Genomic DNA, 16,852 nt, shown 5'->3' with positions numbered 1-16,852 from the left:
GTGGCGACGAAGGATCGCGATATTGCCAGACTGCTGACGGATGCGCTCCCATGTGATGATGGGTGGCCTCAGCGGTGGCAGCTTGGCTGGAGCGGCGTGGTGGTGGCGGTGGTGGCGACGACAATAGTTGCATTCACTTGACTTTTTGTCACGTGACAGGGACCGCGGCGGCGGCGTGGTCATAGTAGCGCTTGTTCCCGGAACATGGCATGTGACAAGGGGCGGGCCCGACGGGAGTGAGCTCTTCAGCTCAGTCGACAGCATCGATGAGGTCCAGTTGAGGTGGTGGCAGTATGGCGGCGGTGCGGTGTGCTCAGGCCAGCAGGGTAAGGTGTAGAGCCATGGCTGCTCAATGTCCCACACTCCTTGTGATGGCTCCGGTTGTGATAATGTGGCAGTTGTAGGCACCGCGGTCCTCGTCCAGCGAGGCGACAATAGCCCTCTGGATTCTCTCCATCCTCCTCCAAGTGCCAGCTCCTTGGGCCGCCAACTCGTTCCTTTGCGAATACACCGGCAATTCCTCAGCTGCTCAAATCCCGCCTCCGTGGTCGACCTCCTTCTTCTCCAAGACTACCATCAAATCGTCCAATCTCTCCCTCTGCAAAGTTGGCGGATCCTCCTCGTCTCCTCAACTCCTCTTCTCGACGATCATCCTGCGCCTTGCTGGATTCCCTTCAATAATGAGCTCCTCCCAGCTCTCCCCAATATCTCTGGCCTCCGAAACCACTCCTGCTCTGCCAATCCCTGATCTGTCGATGTTGATTTTATGCCTCCTCCACTCCGGCTGAAACTCCTCCCTCCATCGCTTGACATCCCCTTGACGCCTCCTCTTCCATTATCTGGCTTGTTCTCTGTAAGTGCTTTTCTCTTCCGTTCGCTGTGAATCCTGTTGTGTCCTGCCTCGCCCTCCACGCCTCATCAATCCTGCGTTTCTTCTCTTTTGGTTTTTGTTTCTTGCTTTGCGATCTGTACTCCTCCGATGTTCTTGTTGCCTGCTCCAGTCGTAACATCCCCCTTTGCGTCGTGATTTGACCTCCTTTCCATTTTGCTCTGACCTTCGTTCTTTTGTCCTCCGTCCTTCGTTCTTGTCTTTTTCTTTTTCTTGTAGTCGATTTGTCCCTCTCTAAATTCCTTCCTCCTTTCTGTTCTTGTTCTTGATCCATCCCGCGTAAATCCTGCTCCCTGAACCGTCCACCTTGCTTCTCGCCTTTCCGCTTTGCTTTTTCGTTTTGATTTTCTTGATTTTCTTGGTTTTCCTCATTCCGCCTTGGTTCCAGGAGCACTGAATGGCTCTTTGTCTTTCTTCCTCCAACATCTGCCACTCCTGAACATGCAAGCTCCAACAATTCAATCTCCGCCATCAACACCAACACAATCCACCCGAATCACTACCCAATCTTCCAACATCCAAAATTCACAAACATCCCTCCGCCCCAATCCAACCGAGCGAGAGAACTACCTCTGTGCCCACACAATTTCCCACTTTCCAACCGAGTCAGAGAACCAGCTCTGTACCCACGTATATCCTCCAAACCCCACCTCCACCCCGAACATCTGTTCGATCGACGATCACCCGGAGCCAGGATTCCGCACCAGGATTCTAGTCGGTCCAGTGCCTAGACCACCCACACAGCCAGCAATCGAGGATCGCTCCGGGAGTTCGTTCCAGTCACCAAGTTAACAAGCTCCGATCGAGTCTACTCCATGTCTTCGCCGTCGTCGTCAGACTCGACCACAAACTCGTCGTTGGCCCTTCTGCCGTTCTTGATCCTCGCTCGGAGGACCGCCGCTGTCACCAGTCTTTCACTCTGCTGGATGTTAGCAAAAATATCGTCATCGTTCGCAGCCAGACTCAAGGCTGGCGACGACTGCCGAGACGGCGTCTCGCGATTCTCCTCCTCCGCTGCGGCAGTGTTCTTGCTGCACTCCACTTCGGGCAAGCAGTTCGTGCACATGACGTCTAACGTGTCGGCGTGGAACCTATACCAGCGCTCGCTGGTATCAGTCCCGCAGACCCCACATTCCCGGTCGGCCAAGCGTTCCAGATCCTGCTGATTGCGATTATCCAGCAGACGAACCGCACGAGGATTCTCCTCCGCTGGCTTGATCTCGATAGGCCAGATCTTGCGTCTATACCAGAGCGAGTGGTCCAGTTTCTTGCAGTCTATCAGCAGACAGATGAATACAAACTGTTCGTGATGGGCTTTCCAGGACGACGGCGTGCGGTCTGCCAGCGCGAACTTGGAGACTTTGCTCCACGCGGCGGCGAGCAGCTTGACCTCGTAGTGCGCCCAGGTGTTGAGGCCATACCTATCGTCGCCACCGACGTCGCGGAACAGGCCCGGAGGACACATACTCCTAGGCAGCGAGAGCGAGATGCTGAAGTCCAGTTCTGGGTACGCTTCTGTCAGTTCCGCCCAGGTATCGTTGTTGGAGGTTAGCCCATCAAAGCCGTTGCCGAGTAACAGTACCCGTGGCCGTCTGCCTTCGACCTCCAGTGCTTTATCGTTGGCCACTTGGAAAATCCTGCGGACCTCAGCGACCTCAGCAGTAGTGCCGTGTACCACGGATTTACGGCTCGACTTCGCTTCGCGAAAGTACGGGTGCCAGATCGGAACGTTCAGATCCAGATCGTCCTCGTACACATATTGCTGCGGCAAATCCTGAGTCTGCCCAAACCGATGCCAGTATGCCTCGAGTAGCTCCCGTGGTCGGACGTCGTGGTTGTTGTTCGCACTCTTCCTGGAGACGTAAGCACTGGTCCTGATGATGACGATATACAAGTCAAACGGCCGATCGATTGGATCCAGCGTTGTGAGCTGCCAGTCTTTCTCTGGGTCCCGCTTGAGATGGACATCCGAAGTGGCTTTTGCGACACTGGAAGCCTGGTCAGACCGGATTTTCCATTTCGTATCGTCAACGAGTCCGAAAATCGCTGGAGTCAGGCACAGGAGTATGGTCACTTCTTCCTGCAGCGTGTCGTGCGAACCCAGCGGCGATCCTCGGTTCCGGACTATCGCTTCTGTTACGGCGTCGGCCGTCATTGGCGTGGCAGCAGCAGACAGAACATTGCAGATGAGCTGTCGCCTGCTAGTCGAGTTTCCTACGATTGTCAGCTCGCCAATCGAATTGTACGATCGTGGTTCGTCAATTTCTTCGTTGAAGAACAGCGAATACATCGCCTTCAGAAGATCAAACCGCAGTTTCCGACAGAACTTGTCGACGCCGACCAGGTTGTACACATCGTCGCTTGGATTTTCGCCAGAAAGCAGTTTCCTGCAATTGTGTGCAGCGAGCGGCCCGCAATCGACCCAGTTGTTCTGCTTCATGGTATCCCGAATGACGACGACCCATGTCTGCTCCCAGGCATACTGTAATCCGATCATGTCCGCGAACACTGGCAGGATCCTTTGCAACAACTTGGTATCACGACCTGCCAAGGAGTCGAATACTTCGATCTTCCCCACTCGCGTTTCGAAGTTAGGAGTGATTGCAACAGCGATCCAGTGAAAGCCAGTGTTCCACGGCAGGACGACTTTCTTCGTGTCATGCGGCATGGCCAGGCATGGCCAGCATAGTCCATGAGCCGCCAGTCCGCCGGATTGACGGAAAGAGCGAATGGCTACTTGCATTTCTGCCAGTTTCTGCAGGCCCTCTCGAGAGACAGGGTACCACCTGTAGATGGTGGTCGCAGAGCAAAAGAAATGGCCTTGGAGAAAGCTGTCCCTACCTGTGATAACAGCGTTGGAGAGAGTGGTGTCAGTATACCAGGCGGCATCCGATTCAACGGGCCGTAAGCTCAGCCATTCGACGAGGGTCACCGATGAAAAACCGCTTCCATGCGGGAAAGGAAGCGCATAAGTACCGGTCTTGCTGTACCACTCGTCACCTAGAACGGCCCTTTGACCTTCGTCATGCTGCTCAAACCGCTCCATCACCTGCAGCAGAGGTGCAGCAAACTCATCGTTGCCATCTCTTGCAACGGTCTGAAGTTCTTGCTGCCGGCGAGCAGTCGCTTCTCGGCGGACGTTTGCATGTTTCCGATTGAATTCGAGATTGTTGTAATACGACAACTTACCATTCTTTTCAACTAGAGCGACCGCGTCGTCAGCGTCGTTTGACTGCTGGCTCGGTGGCTTCTGGCTGGCGTCAGAGGCGCTTCCCTGAACGCTCGGCATGGTAGCCTTCTTCACCTGGTGTCCGGTATTCGACTCTACAGCTGAAACGCTCTTGGACTCACCGCCATTCGATGGATGGCGTGGTATGTCATGCCGTTCGGAGACACTACCCTGCACGCTCTGTTCGGCAAAACTCTCTTCATGGACCATGATATCCTGCTCAACCTTGGGCTCGATTTCTGGCAGTGCACCAGATCCAGATGCTCTTACTCTACACTTGCCTCTGCAGTCGTAAGTGCAGGAAACGTTGTCGTGATTCATGAAAGCCACCGCGTCGCGAACGGCCTGAGCGCGGTTGTGCTGGCTAAGCCAAGTCGCCGATCCTTTGCCTTCCGGAAAGACCTTGAGTACAAACCCACGGAATCCTTTCTTTTGCATGTTGACCTCTGTTTGGTTGTAATAGAACCCTGGCTGAGCGCCGCGATAGAGAACATGGATTTTCTTGGACACTGTAGGGATATCTGCTAATCGAAGGGACCATCTGCGCGGACCACTCCCAAGAGAGTCTTCAGTCGGCGCCGGTGAGCTCGCAGTCGGTGTCACACTTGCAACAACCTTCTGCGGCGTGGCTCGGACAGGTGTCACGAACAAGTCTGAGGCGTCAGTCATGTACGCTCCTTGCGGAGACTCCGATCGTGGCATGTTCTGCTCCGGCGTCCGATCAACATGGCGTGAAGACGTTGTCGAAGGAGCTCTCGATGGAGCTTGTGGCGTCTGTTGAAGAGGCGACACAAAAGCTTTCGCTTCCAAGGCATAACTCCTTATCGGTGGTGCGGGCATCACGTTCGCCGCATTGCGTCCGGTAGTTATAGGTGCCTGTGGCTCACGCATTGTCAGTGGTGCAGCATGACTCCTTACCGGTGGGGCAGGCATCATGTTCGCTGCATTGTGCTTGGCTGGCACAGGTGGTGCTGGCTCACGCATGACTGGCGTTGACGGCACGCCTCGATTGGAAGCCTTGCAGCTGCAGTGGGGAGAACAAGTACTGCCCCACATGTTCATGTAAACCACGGCTTCTTGAACAGCCCATTCGAGGTTACCTGAAGTAAGCTTCACGTCATCCTCTTGAGGAAACTCGTCGAATTGAGTGCCTTCAAAGTTCTTCATTTGAGCCCACGCCGTGGACATGTCGAAGTAGAAGCCGGGGTGGTGACCGTGCTTAACACAGTAGATCTTGGCGGATCCAAAGGGAACGTCGGTTGCTTTCAAAGACCACTTCAACGGAAGACGTTCTGCGCTTACCGGCACTACCGGGCTCGACGATTGGAGATACATTGGCGTTCTCGGTGTCGCTGGCTGCGAGATTGTCGGCATTGCGGGCCTCGTTGGTCTCAACGGACTTGGCTTTGTCGGTCGAGAGGATTGGAAACCTGCCGGCATGATCGGCCCCGCCGGCTGCGAGATCGTGGGCATTGTCGGTCTCGCTGGCTGCAAAGGCTGCATCGCTTTACCAGACTGGTAGACTGTGCGCTGCTGCGTCGTTGCAGTCAGGTTCGCCTCAGCTGCGGGTCGATCGTTTCGACCCTTGGGCGTCGATGCGTCGTCCTTCTGACGTGGCTTTGCCTGATCAATCTTTACCGGAGTTGTATCAACATGGAGGTAATCATCCTCCGCTTCTGGTGCGGCTGCAGCTGCCCGCCTAGCCAAGCAATTATCCACTGTCGTCTTTTGCTGTTCGGTGACCTGGCCCGGGCGTCTGGCAAAGAAACTAGCCACCGCTGCTTTCTGCTTTTCGGTTAGCTGGCCGGCTTCATTGGATCTGGAAACGGCGTCGACAGGTCGATGAGCCTCAGCTGGTGAGTGCATGGGTGGAACGCTCTGTCCGGGTGCAGTCATTGGCTTTCTCGCCTGGAAATGCTGCGTGGTCACGCGAGGGGCATTGTCGCTTTTGACTTGTTCGGACGCAGCAGATCGCTGAATAATTGGGGTCAAGGAACCGGTACCCGCCAAGATATTCGTTGTTGACTCGTTCAGCTTCGGAGCCTTGCAAGGCGTCTCCGCGGGAGTTGCAGATACGGGTGCTTGTGCCACCCTCTGCGAGGACATGTTACCCGCCATCCTCGAGGACTGCTTTCGCGGATTTGCGATCGCGTGAAGCGATTGAGGCATCAGAGCTCTAGCATCCCGGAGCTGCTTGCCGCCGTCCTGCTTGTACTGTGCGATCAGGTCACCCAGCGATGGTCCATGACCTGCACCATGATGGACCGTCTTGAGAATCGAGACTAAAGGCGTGTCAGTTGCCACCACACCCTGGTGAAAGCTCGTCATCGGGGGAGGCGGTCGGTCAAAAATCAAAGAAAACCGATCAGCCACACGGGCGGACTTTACCTTCTTTGGTTGAACGGGCGAATTGAAGACAACTGAACGTGGACGCTTGCCAGTGGACATCAACCCGCGCGGTGTTGTATCATGACGTGACATGGACTCACGAGAGACAGGGCCAGTAGGTGCCGGGCATGCTTCTTCCACATACGGTGGAACATCTGCAGCCGTGCCGCTCGCTCGTGGCTGCGTCGGTGCAAGTGGACGCCGGAGTGCTGCTGTCGCTGCATTTTGGACTCCCGACCGGGAACCTATTGGTGCAGAACCATGTCCGCTGCCGTTGGCTTGGCTGGAAGCCCTGCCGCTCGAAGGCGAGAAGATGTGAGGCAAGCTCATGGTGGAGAAGAGGAGATAGAGGAGCACCTAAACGGTACCGCCTCGAAGGCGTAGACAGAGGTGAAGTTGGTATCAAGATGATGCCGACTCGCTCTTTCCACAAGGGCACGTCCAGCTGTGTGTTTCAACAACGATGCCAGTGGCATTGATATGGACGGTGCTGAAGAGAGAAGAGGAGAAGAGCAGGAGGAGCGAGAAACAGAGATGCAAAGGTGAGGGGGGACCGCATCTCACCTGGCAGGGAGGAAAGAGCGACGCGGGTCGCCGAATGCTGCTGTCAGTGAAGTGGTCCATATCCGACGCTCACCCGACTATGGCACCTGACATGTATGGGAAGATTGGTAGAGGTGACTGCGATTGATCGTAAGCTCTATTTACATCGACTCCATTCCCATCACCCGTTCTGCTATCAATTTTCCCGCAACTGGTCTTATCCTTTGAAACCCGACATGTCAATGTCGCGGCCTGAGACCCCTGCTCGATCGTCCCGCTTGGCATCCGAGACGGTGGGCGACTATGCTCAACATTTTCTTTTTCCGTGGTTCAAACTCGAGGCAGGAGAGCATGCGACAGCGATGAGAGCTGTCAATTCTGTTTCTTGATCCGAGGCGTTGTTGGTGAGATATTGCCGTCGGTCCTTCGCAAGAGCGCTGTGTCACGTGTGAAGCTGGACTGTGCGGCGCGCTAACCGAGCTGGGTTTTTGGGATGCTGTCCGGACGGCGAAGGTAGTTTTCAGGGTCCGGAAGAGCTGGCTGTTGCTTGCGGAGATCGATGCGTCGCTTTTGTTGCTCAAGAGCAAGAATGACTTGTTGTTTTGGAGGACCTCCATCGCTGGCCGAGGGAGTGGCATGCTGAGAGCTTTGCTTGGACGCGGTGGCCCGTGGATGGGTGTTGATTGACGCGTTGATGGTATTGCTCGAGCTCGTGCTGTGGTGGACCTCACTTGGCCGCTCGGCCATCGCGGGAGGTTGTAGCTGCTCTGCCTTGGTGAAGTGCTGTCGTGCTTTGTGCTTGAGGCTGTTTGATGGTCGCTCATTGGGACACGGTTGACAGTATTCGCATTGTCGCCGGTTGAAGGCGGCGGAGGCATTCACTGTTGGTTGTTTGTGGGCGCAGTCAATGGCCGATCCTTGTGCTGTTGGTGGGCTGGCAATTTTTCGGTGCGCAGATGTCGTCGTATGAAGAGCTCTGGGCGGCCACCTCCTTATTTGCATTCGCATTGGACATGGCATTGGGTGGAGCTTGTTGACGGCCTGGATGGTTGTGGTGGATCTGGATGCCTGCCTCCCTCCAGTCTGTCGCGGCTGCAACGCATTGAGAATGCAGCAGTCGATGTGTACGACGGTCTGCTCGCCAGCGTCGTGTGTCGTTGTTCGTGTCGCGGCTCTTGTTGTGCGGGTAGGTATGGTTGTTGTGTGTTGCTCCTGTTGCGCTGCCGCTCGTGTGGGTGTGTGGATGTGTGGGTATGTGTGTTGTGTCGATGTTTTGCTCGTACTCCTGCCTTTCGTCGCTCGCTGCCATTCCTCCTCGTACGATCTCCTCCCTGGACCTGACCTCAGTTGCTCGTTCTCATATGAACTCCACTCTCATCTGCATCTCCACCTCCCATCTCGTCGTTCCTGCTCCATCGACCGCAATTGCTGGCCCATCCTTATCTGAATCTTGCACCTCAGCTCCAACTCCCATCTCGATCTTCACTCTTCGCACTCTCAATGCTTGTCCTTTGTCTCCGTCTCAATCTTGATCTCAATCTCAATCCCTCTCTCAACCTCACCCGCGTTCGTACTCTCAATCTCGCCCTCCATGGCCAATCTCAATCTCAATCTCGCCATGTCGACACATCGTCCGCCAGCTTTCCCTGCAGCATGCTCGTTCTTTGAATTTTGTTTTGTTTTGTTGTGCCATTCTTCTTGGCTTGATTTTTCTTCTCTTCATTTCATGTCCTCCGCAGTCTTGTCCTCATCCATTTCTGCTTTTCTTCGGGTTTCCTTCAAGCTCACTCCCGGCAAACGCTTCCAAAATTCCCATAGATCTGTCCATCCTCCTCCTCTTGTTTTTGGGGTTCTTCAGGCTGACTCCCCAAAACGCCGACGGTTTTTAGGGCGATACCGACAAACACCCCGTTAGGTTGTGCTCTCACTTATCAGGAAGGAAGAGCGGCGATGGAACCAGATCAAGAGGCTCCGTCCATCTCGACGTCTGGCTCCACGTTGTCTTCCTCCATCGCAGAATCCTCGTCGAGCCGCGGAGTGGCCAATCGCTCGGTGTCGCCACCAACCACTGCCGGACGCTTCCGCTTGGCTCCTGGCTGTTCCGAGGCAGACTGCTCTTGCTGGTACGCGGAGACCATGTTCGGGCGGGCCTTTGGCGCATCGCGTCCGAGTCCCGGAGGACGTACTCCTGTCTCGCGAGGGCCTCTACGGTCAGTACGTCTGCCTTCCTGATCGACTTCCATGATGGCACGGTCGGCTTTCGCAGTCTCCGCTTCCTGGACTTGCTTGAAGATGATCTCGATATCATCTGCAGCGCGAACTTCTGTACGACCGATCAGCGCCTTGAAATGACCATTCGAGATGATGTCCTTCTTGTCGCGGTAGCTGCCCACGATCTTGGCGAACGCCGACATCTTGCCAGTCTTCGTCTGCGTCATCTGCGGAGCTCCACGGATCTGGGAGACAGCATGAGCAGCGATGTTGCTGAACGTCACCATGCACTCCTCTACTCGCGAGAAGTTGACACAAAGCTGCTTCGAATCTTTCGTGAAACCAATGTTCATGGGCTTGCCAGGCTCATTCTTCACGCTGGAGAGCAACACGATCTTGTGCTCCAAGCCTTGCACGCTTGCTGAAGTCATGATCTGGCACTCGATGGCATCGCCCTCGATGGTACCAGTCAAGTTCCGAGCGATCAACTGACGCTGAATCTCGGTGACCTGGCTTGCGTAAGGCGTGATGATGAGGAAGTCCTCCCGCTTGATCTTGCGACCTCCAGTCGAGCTCGGCGTGAAGTTGACCAACGCATGCACTAGAGCGACGAGATCCGCTGCTTCAGCCTCGTTCTTCGTCGACTTGGCCGATCCTGTGGCGACAGAACTGACCCCAGGGCCAGAGACATCGACGGCAAGACGGAGGCGTCCATTCCAGAACGGGCTGAGATGGCCGAAGAAGTCTTTGAGAGTGACCTCAAGCGCGCTCGTTGTTGCAAGAGACTCGTGGTTCGTCAGATTGCCGTTGTAGAAGATCTCGTTCACCATTTCCGAGAATGCTTCTTTCATGCGGTACTGCTCTGTCAGCATGACATGGTCCTCACCTCCCTTGTTCTCAACCAACTGGGAGAACAGCGATTGAGACATGTCGATCGAGAGCTCATTGGCACCTGCGGAGAAGTTGCGAGGACCGATCTGCTTGTGGTCGCCTGCAAGGACTACGAGCTTGATCCACTCTAGGAAGGCCGCGAGAGGCGTTGCGATATCGGCCACGGACGCCAGAGCAGATTCGTCGCTGATGAGCACAGAAGGCTTGAGATAATCCATGAGAGTCTCATGGGCTGCACTACTGTTAGTGACAAACACGAAGTCGACTTCGTCGAAGTAGCGCTTCGTCCAGAGAGGCTCGTTGATCGTGATCTCCTTGCGACACTCATCAGCTCTCGCCTTGTCGCCCTTCTTCAGGGCTTCCGCAAGATCCCTCTTCTGAGTGCGGAAGTACAGGGCTTCTTGCTGGAACTCATGACCAGTATCTCTAGATATGTCGTAGATGAACTGCTTCCGCTGCACAAAGAACGAATACTGCGCGCTGAGCGCCGTAGCCTTCTTATTCTCTGCCATGCGCGCGCAGAGCTCCCAGAGCGTGTCAGTAGTACCCTCACCGACGAACTCATCTGTCCGAGCAGTCTCCGACGCCTGCTGTTCGGCCAGCGGTGTCGAACGAGGAGCCTTTGGCGGTTTATCGCCGGTGAATCTGCACACTCGAATGCGCTCCTTCTTGAGGTCGAGTTTCTGGACCATTTTCGACAAGAGTTGATCAACTGCGTAATTACTCGGGGCGGTAAACAGTACCTGTCGCTTAGCAATGCCAGTACAATGGCCGAGCTTCGCATGGAGGTTACCGATCGCAGCAAGAGCACGAGACTTTCCAGTTCCGGGAGGGCCGTGTATCAACACAGTGCCGGACTGTGTCTTCGTCGACAGTGTAGCCGCCTCTGCCTGCTTTGGGTTGAGAGCCCAAGAGCTGATGACCTTCTCCAAGATGGCATCTCCATTTGCCCAAGGCGCACTGGAGAGCTCTTCCGCTAGAGCCTCTGGTTCCAAGATGGTTGGCTTAGCACGGAGCACCAAGTTTGCAATGTCCACACCTTTGGTCCGCTCGACTCGGCGACTCAGCTCGATGAGAGCTGCGTTCTGACGATCGCAAGGAGTTCCGTCGTCCTTCATGTCGACGCTGACTGGGAAGGTTCCCTCGTCGAGCCGCTTGTTACCAACGACACGAGCGATGCACGCGATCTCTGGCCTCCTGCCAAACAGGTCGTCCTGAACGGTACCGTTGAACTTAGTACCCCGGTTGTCTCCGTCCGCAACGACGATCTCGACCCGACTGCTGACTGCAGGCTTCAGGCGGTGATCAGATCCGAACAGCGAGCCTTCTCCGCCTTCGACGGCGATTTCGATCCAGTAGAGGTTTGGGTCGTCAGGGAGCGGCGTGATGTGCGCTTGTAGGGAGCCCATCTTGGTATCCAGGAGGTCCTGAATGATAGCCACACCGAAATCGCGGTTGCGCTCGGTTCCAATACGGAGTGCGAGAGCCTTCGACTCGCTGTCCGGGTAGAACGTGAGCTTCGCGAAAGAAGTCCACTGCTCAGCTCTCGCAGAGACGGGTCGCTGACGGCCTGCTTCGTCCGCTTCGTAAGTGATGCGCCACTTGGTGACCATGTGCCGCGGAGGGACAGTCTCTCGTAGACGGAATGCCCGACTGTTGACATCCTGGCTAAGCTTGGCCGCCTGTCTACGGTAGTGAGGAAAGTTTCCATTTCTCGCTACGTCTTGAATAGCACCGCACAGCCAGTACTTCAATGTACCATACGCATGTTGAGCACCGTCATCTGTGTGCAGGAATCGAAACATACTGAAGTCTGCAGTGTCGAAAAGCGCGATCAAAGCCCAGTCTCCATGAGTAAGACCCGTAGAATCGTCAAGGAATTTGAGATCAGTCGAATTCGCTTTCATGTCCGCCAGCTCCTTCTCACTGATACCGACGAACTGGGGTCGAGATGGTGGAGGCCCAGTGGCTTGCTCGTGCATGCTCTTGAGAAGCTTGCAACGTGTCTCCCATAGTCCTTCCTCGACTTTGTCGCCGAGAACGAGTCCTGTGCGAGCAAGGTCCTTCAGTCCTCCCTTCTCGGCGCTGGATTGCATCGAGAAACCGACATCTCTACCGAACGTACCCTCAGCGCGCGTCATACTGTTGACGTGAACTCTAACCTGAACAGTTCCACGGTCGTTGCCCCGCTCAATGGTGAGCAAGAAGCCTGGTACTTGGCTGTGCAGAATCCACTGAAGCTTCACTAAGAGTCCCGGCTTGCCAGTGAGGGCTCCGATTCCGACCTTGTGGTCATTGAAAGACAGAAAGACTTTGCTGGATTTGGTGAGCGAGCCTTTCTTGTTTCCCTCGGCATCATAGATGACCATGTTCTCCGCGCGTGGAGCATCACTACCGCGGTACACGTTGTAAACCTGTGTAGCATCGGATGGGTAGAGCCAGTTTTCACTCGCTGGCAGCATCATGTCCCTAGGCAGTTCCTTGAGAACGATTTCGCCATTCTGGAGCTTGTCGATGATCTCTCTGGACACGAACTTACCACCGTTCTCTCCGTCGGTGAGCCCAACTTCCGCTTTCGTGAAGGCCGGACCAGTCAGGTCCTCGTCGTCGTCAGATTCCCACGAGTCCGGCATGCCGCCAAATATGTTCGGCATATCTCCAGAAGCGGTTATCGGAGCAGGGGCAGGGGCAGGGGCAGCGAGCGATTTCGGAGCAGCAGCGGCAGCACCAGCAGTAGTCTGCTGTCCCGTGGTGATGTCACCAAGCTTCGCAGACAGTTCGTCTACATTACCTGCAGCTTTGCTCGGACCGACAACTGTTGCGCCGCTTTGAGTCGGTGCTGGTGTCGCCGTCGACTTCGCCGCAGGAGGAGCGCGGTTCTTCTCGGACTGCTTGCCTTGCTGCTGCGGCTGCTGCTGCGAGGGCTTGTTGGCATTTCTGCCGTGCTGGTTCTTGGGAGCCATGTTGAGAGGAAATAGAGGAGCACCTAAACGGTACCGCCTCGGGGGGAGAAGAGAGAAAATAGAGGAGCACCTAAACGGTACCGCCTCGAGAGGGAGAGAGAAGATAGAGGAGCACCTAAACGGTACCGCCTCGGAGAGAGAGAGGGAGGGAGGGAGAGGATATAGAGGAGCACTTAAACAGTACCCCTCGGACAGACCAAAAACGAAGCAAAGCGGCAGTTGTCCAACAAAGGACGTGTCTCTCAGTGTAGAGAGCTAGCAGTAAAGTGCGCGCGCATGCAATGTTCTCGATGTGTAAAGAAGGAAGAGGAAAGAGACAGCGCAGGAATTTGAAGCTGAAGGACGAGGGGCAGCGCCGTGCGCGCCAAGCCTCCGCGGCGGAGTTGTTGACGCCGATCACCCCTCATCCGGTCATACCGTCATCTTTGCGCAGCAACGACATTGAAACGTGGCGGGGGGAGCAAACGAAGTTGTGGAGACTTTAGCTTCATTTTCTCAACGATTCCTCTAACCTGGATCACGTACCTCCTGGTTGTGCCAGACCGTACAGGGTGGGGGAGCAAGAGCAGTCTCGTGTATTCGCAGGGACTCCAGGCGCATAGCGAAAGGTGTAAGTAGTAAGGTCTTTCAGATGCCTCATTGTGGAGGAGGAGTTTCCCTGACAACAGCGGCCGCTTTCGGCTAACAAAGAACGCCACGAGCAAGACGACAAGATCGGCAGGGACCAAAAGAAGAGAGAATTCACAATGTTGCTGGACTTCCTGGTATCGAGCAGCTTCGGCGTACTTCTAAGGTGTAAGACACAGCGAAGGAGTGAAGTGAGGTGAAGTTTGAGCACGCTAAAAAACCACGTGACGCGCTTATCGAAAACCTTCTTTTTCTGCTGGGGTATGGGCCATGCTCAGGGTCCATCGCAAGCGACAATGCGCCTCATGATGATGAGCACTCTTGCGCTGCTTCTACGATCGTACGACCATTGTGTTCCCCGTTGTCCTACTCCGATCCGTGGTCCTTGTTTACTATGACCTCTTTGCCCTATCTTGTCCCACAAGGACAACACACCCGTCGCTCTTATGCTCTCATCGCGCCTCGAGTCCAGCCAGACCGGTCCTTCTCCCTGAGCCTCATCCCGCTCTGACGCTTCACGATCGATCGCATGATGAAAGCCTACGCGCACTTCAAGCCTACACCGGACCGCGCCGGGAGCCCAAGTGGCCGTGCCTTCTTTGAATACTGGCTTCGCCCAAAGCGCTGCACAGCAGTGACCTTGAGGGCAATCTACATCCATGGCTTTTCGAACATACCTCCGGCCCACCCTCATTTTGTTTCCCCACGAACGTTCACACGCCTTTCGTTTGAAAACCCATCTCTCACGGCCGGAAACGAGCAAGGCCTGAGACATGCGCAAGACAAGAGATGGACGGACCAAGAGCAGGACCTCCATTTACGAGAAGGCTGCTGCAAACAGCAATCGCGAGGATCAGGGCAAGCGCGGAGGCAACAGCAGCAATGCGACCGGCGATGGTACACTTCTACATCATTCCTCTCAGCAGGCATGACCCGCTGGAGACAAACAACGGGCACATGCCCACGTTTGCAGGCGCCATGTCAGCCTTCCTCGGTGTCGGTCTTGGACGACGCGAAGATTCCCATCATCGCCAGCAAACATGGTCGAAATGGAGACATACATCGTGAAATGGCATGGGTTGAAGAAGCCTCCAGATGTTCATCATCTCCAACAAACATAATCGGAACGCAGATGCGAGATCCTGCATGGCACAGTCCTGCTCTCGGAGCGTTTCGTCAATATAGAGGAATTGCCTCGCGTTGGCCGTATTGCCATATCGCGGCGGAGGTCTTCACACGCCCGTTGACTTTGGTCTCAGTTGTCCAGCATTCACTTTTGATGTCTTATTGGCGAGCCATTCAATGACGAACATGCCGCGGGCAGTTTTGGGGTTCATTGTGCCAATCTTCGTAGCTCGATAGATAATATGGTAGGTCTGTTCAATGCTGACGGCTCTTGTGTAAAGATTGCTTCCTTCGCCAACGGAACGAGTGAAGGCGCCAGTTGAGCTGCGGTTAGCCTAGACGTCGTTCACCTTTTAGTAGACAAGCGGTAGAGCAGGGCCGTCGAGCAGCAGACGACAGTGGCGAGTCAAGGAGCGGCAGGCGTTGAAGAGTGGACAGTTCGGCTGAAGCGCCTCGCCCGCTGAGACCATCATTGATGAGCATGATTCCTCTGCCGGCGGCATGACGGTACGCATGGAGTGGCCTCCATTGGCATTGTCCACGCCCGAGAGCTGGCAAGTTGGGGGCATCGACTCTCACCAGGGAGATCTCGGAAAGCGAGACCCGCCGTGTACTGTTCGATGAGCGGGCGAGCGGTGCAGCCGTTGCTTGCTGATAGGGAAGGACTTGCAGCGGACATCTGGGGTCTATGGCTGTGATGGGTCTTCCTGGAACGACGGAACGAAACGCTTTTGGCAAGATGGTCACACTCTCGGTCGGGTTCGATGCTGGAAGAGGCGAGGTCAGCTCACGCGTACCGAAGGACGGTGAGTATCAAGTCATCCACCTGGTGGGAAAGGCCGAGATGGAATTCGTGCTCACTCATCTGAGCGGTGTGCAAGGCGGATCTGGACGTTCCACGTCGATGGAGAGGTCGATGACAATGGCACGATTGGTGTGGGCATGGTCTGTGACGATGATGGACGAGAAGATGAAGTTGAAGTGAAGTGAAGTGAAGTGGCGTGGAAATAAGCATCTTCGGGAGAAGCAGCCGTGCGTTGAGGCAAGAGCGACCCGCGCGGTTCACGTACGAGGCAAAAGCGAACCCGATGCCGCTTCCTCCCGCCAATGCACCACTCACATCATGATGGCTGACCGCTGATACGTCGGTGTCCCGGTTCGATGCCGAAGCAAGATTTCTATCAGCAAGACAACGCATCCGCCATCTGGCGCTTGCGCCTTGCTTTGATATCGGTTCAACTTCGGGCAACAAGCAGAACATACAACACGAGGACATCCAGGCCTCATTTTCCTGCTATCGCGTTGTCCTCATGCTGGCGAACGACATCCTTTGCACATCTCCGTTCGGCTACTCACCTAGGCAACTCGAAATTGTGTGCGATGGGAAAACAAATGGTCACCTCAAACATGCGGCAACCTATCATGGTCAAGAGGGACGGAAACGGGTGTGTAGATGAGGACGACGGATTTGCTGAGCTGTCGAAGATTGCACCATCAACTTTGCCGTGGTCAGGCTCCAGCTTGCCAAGACACATGACTGACAGACAAGCGCGACAAGACAGAACGAGAACCGAAAATCCCGTCGTCCTCCTCCTTTCTATCATCCTTACACACGGTGGGCTGGCCACAGTTCCACCACCACCTCCGAGACGTCTCGACCAGGTGCTTCCGCCGCAGTACATATCGGCAACGCAGCAGTGGAAAGTCCACCATTCTGTAGCGGAAAAAAAGACGGTTAGCAACAACCTTGATCGGGAAGAGCCGGTGTGATTACCTTATGGCTGATCAGTAACAAACCCCATGAGTATCCGGGTCCGGAAACGGGACCCCACCCCTCCCAATACAAAGACTGTCGTATCGCTTGACCAAGGCCTTATTGTCAAGGCAGCAGACGGTTCCATCGCCGCTCTAAACCGGTAAGACGTCAGCAACAGCTTCGATCAGTCTGGCGTCAGTAAAGTGCAGGGACATGTCTTACAGCCCTGC

General features: G+C 55.2%; 4 protein-coding genes across 4 annotated transcripts; 1 reads left to right on the top strand and 3 right to left on the bottom strand.

Annotated features, from left to right (window-relative positions):
• Positions 1-1,697: 1,697 nt before the first annotated feature.
• Positions 1,698-6,730, bottom strand: MYCGRDRAFT_110986 (uncharacterized protein; the record flags this gene model as incomplete). The annotated part of the gene is made up of 2 exons (XM_003848773.1): positions 1,698-6,400; positions 6,652-6,730. The coding sequence occupies 2 exons, from the start codon at positions 6,728-6,730 to the stop codon at positions 1,698-1,700; spliced, it is 4,782 nt and encodes a 1,593-aa protein (XP_003848821.1).
• A 790-nt stretch (positions 6,731-7,520) lies between these two features.
• MYCGRDRAFT_96142 (uncharacterized protein) lies at positions 7,521-8,669 on the bottom strand (the record flags this gene model as incomplete). Its single annotated transcript, XM_003848772.1, has 2 exons — positions 7,521-8,380; positions 8,612-8,669. The coding sequence occupies 2 exons, from the start codon at positions 8,667-8,669 to the stop codon at positions 7,521-7,523; spliced, it is 918 nt and encodes a 305-aa protein (XP_003848820.1).
• A 341-nt stretch (positions 8,670-9,010) lies between these two features.
• Positions 9,011-13,114, bottom strand: MYCGRDRAFT_96141 (uncharacterized protein; the record flags this gene model as incomplete). The annotated part of the gene is made up of 1 exon (XM_003848771.1): positions 9,011-13,114. One exon carries the CDS (start codon positions 13,112-13,114, stop codon positions 9,011-9,013), a length of 4,104 nt encoding a protein of 1,367 aa, XP_003848819.1.
• A 957-nt stretch (positions 13,115-14,071) lies between these two features.
• On the top strand, positions 14,072-14,992 carry MYCGRDRAFT_105892 (uncharacterized protein; the record flags this gene model as incomplete). Its single annotated transcript, XM_003849124.1, has 1 exon — positions 14,072-14,992. A coding segment is annotated over one exon (720 nt), but the record flags the coding sequence as incomplete, so codon positions are not given.
• Positions 14,993-16,852: the final 1,860 nt, after the last annotated feature.

This window comes from Zymoseptoria tritici, chromosome 10, assembly GCF_000219625.1.
Source record: "Zymoseptoria tritici IPO323 chromosome 10, whole genome shotgun sequence".
Taxonomy (NCBI): domain Eukaryota; kingdom Fungi; phylum Ascomycota; class Dothideomycetes; order Mycosphaerellales; family Mycosphaerellaceae; genus Zymoseptoria; species Zymoseptoria tritici.
This window is presented reverse-complemented; position numbering and strand designations above follow the sequence as displayed.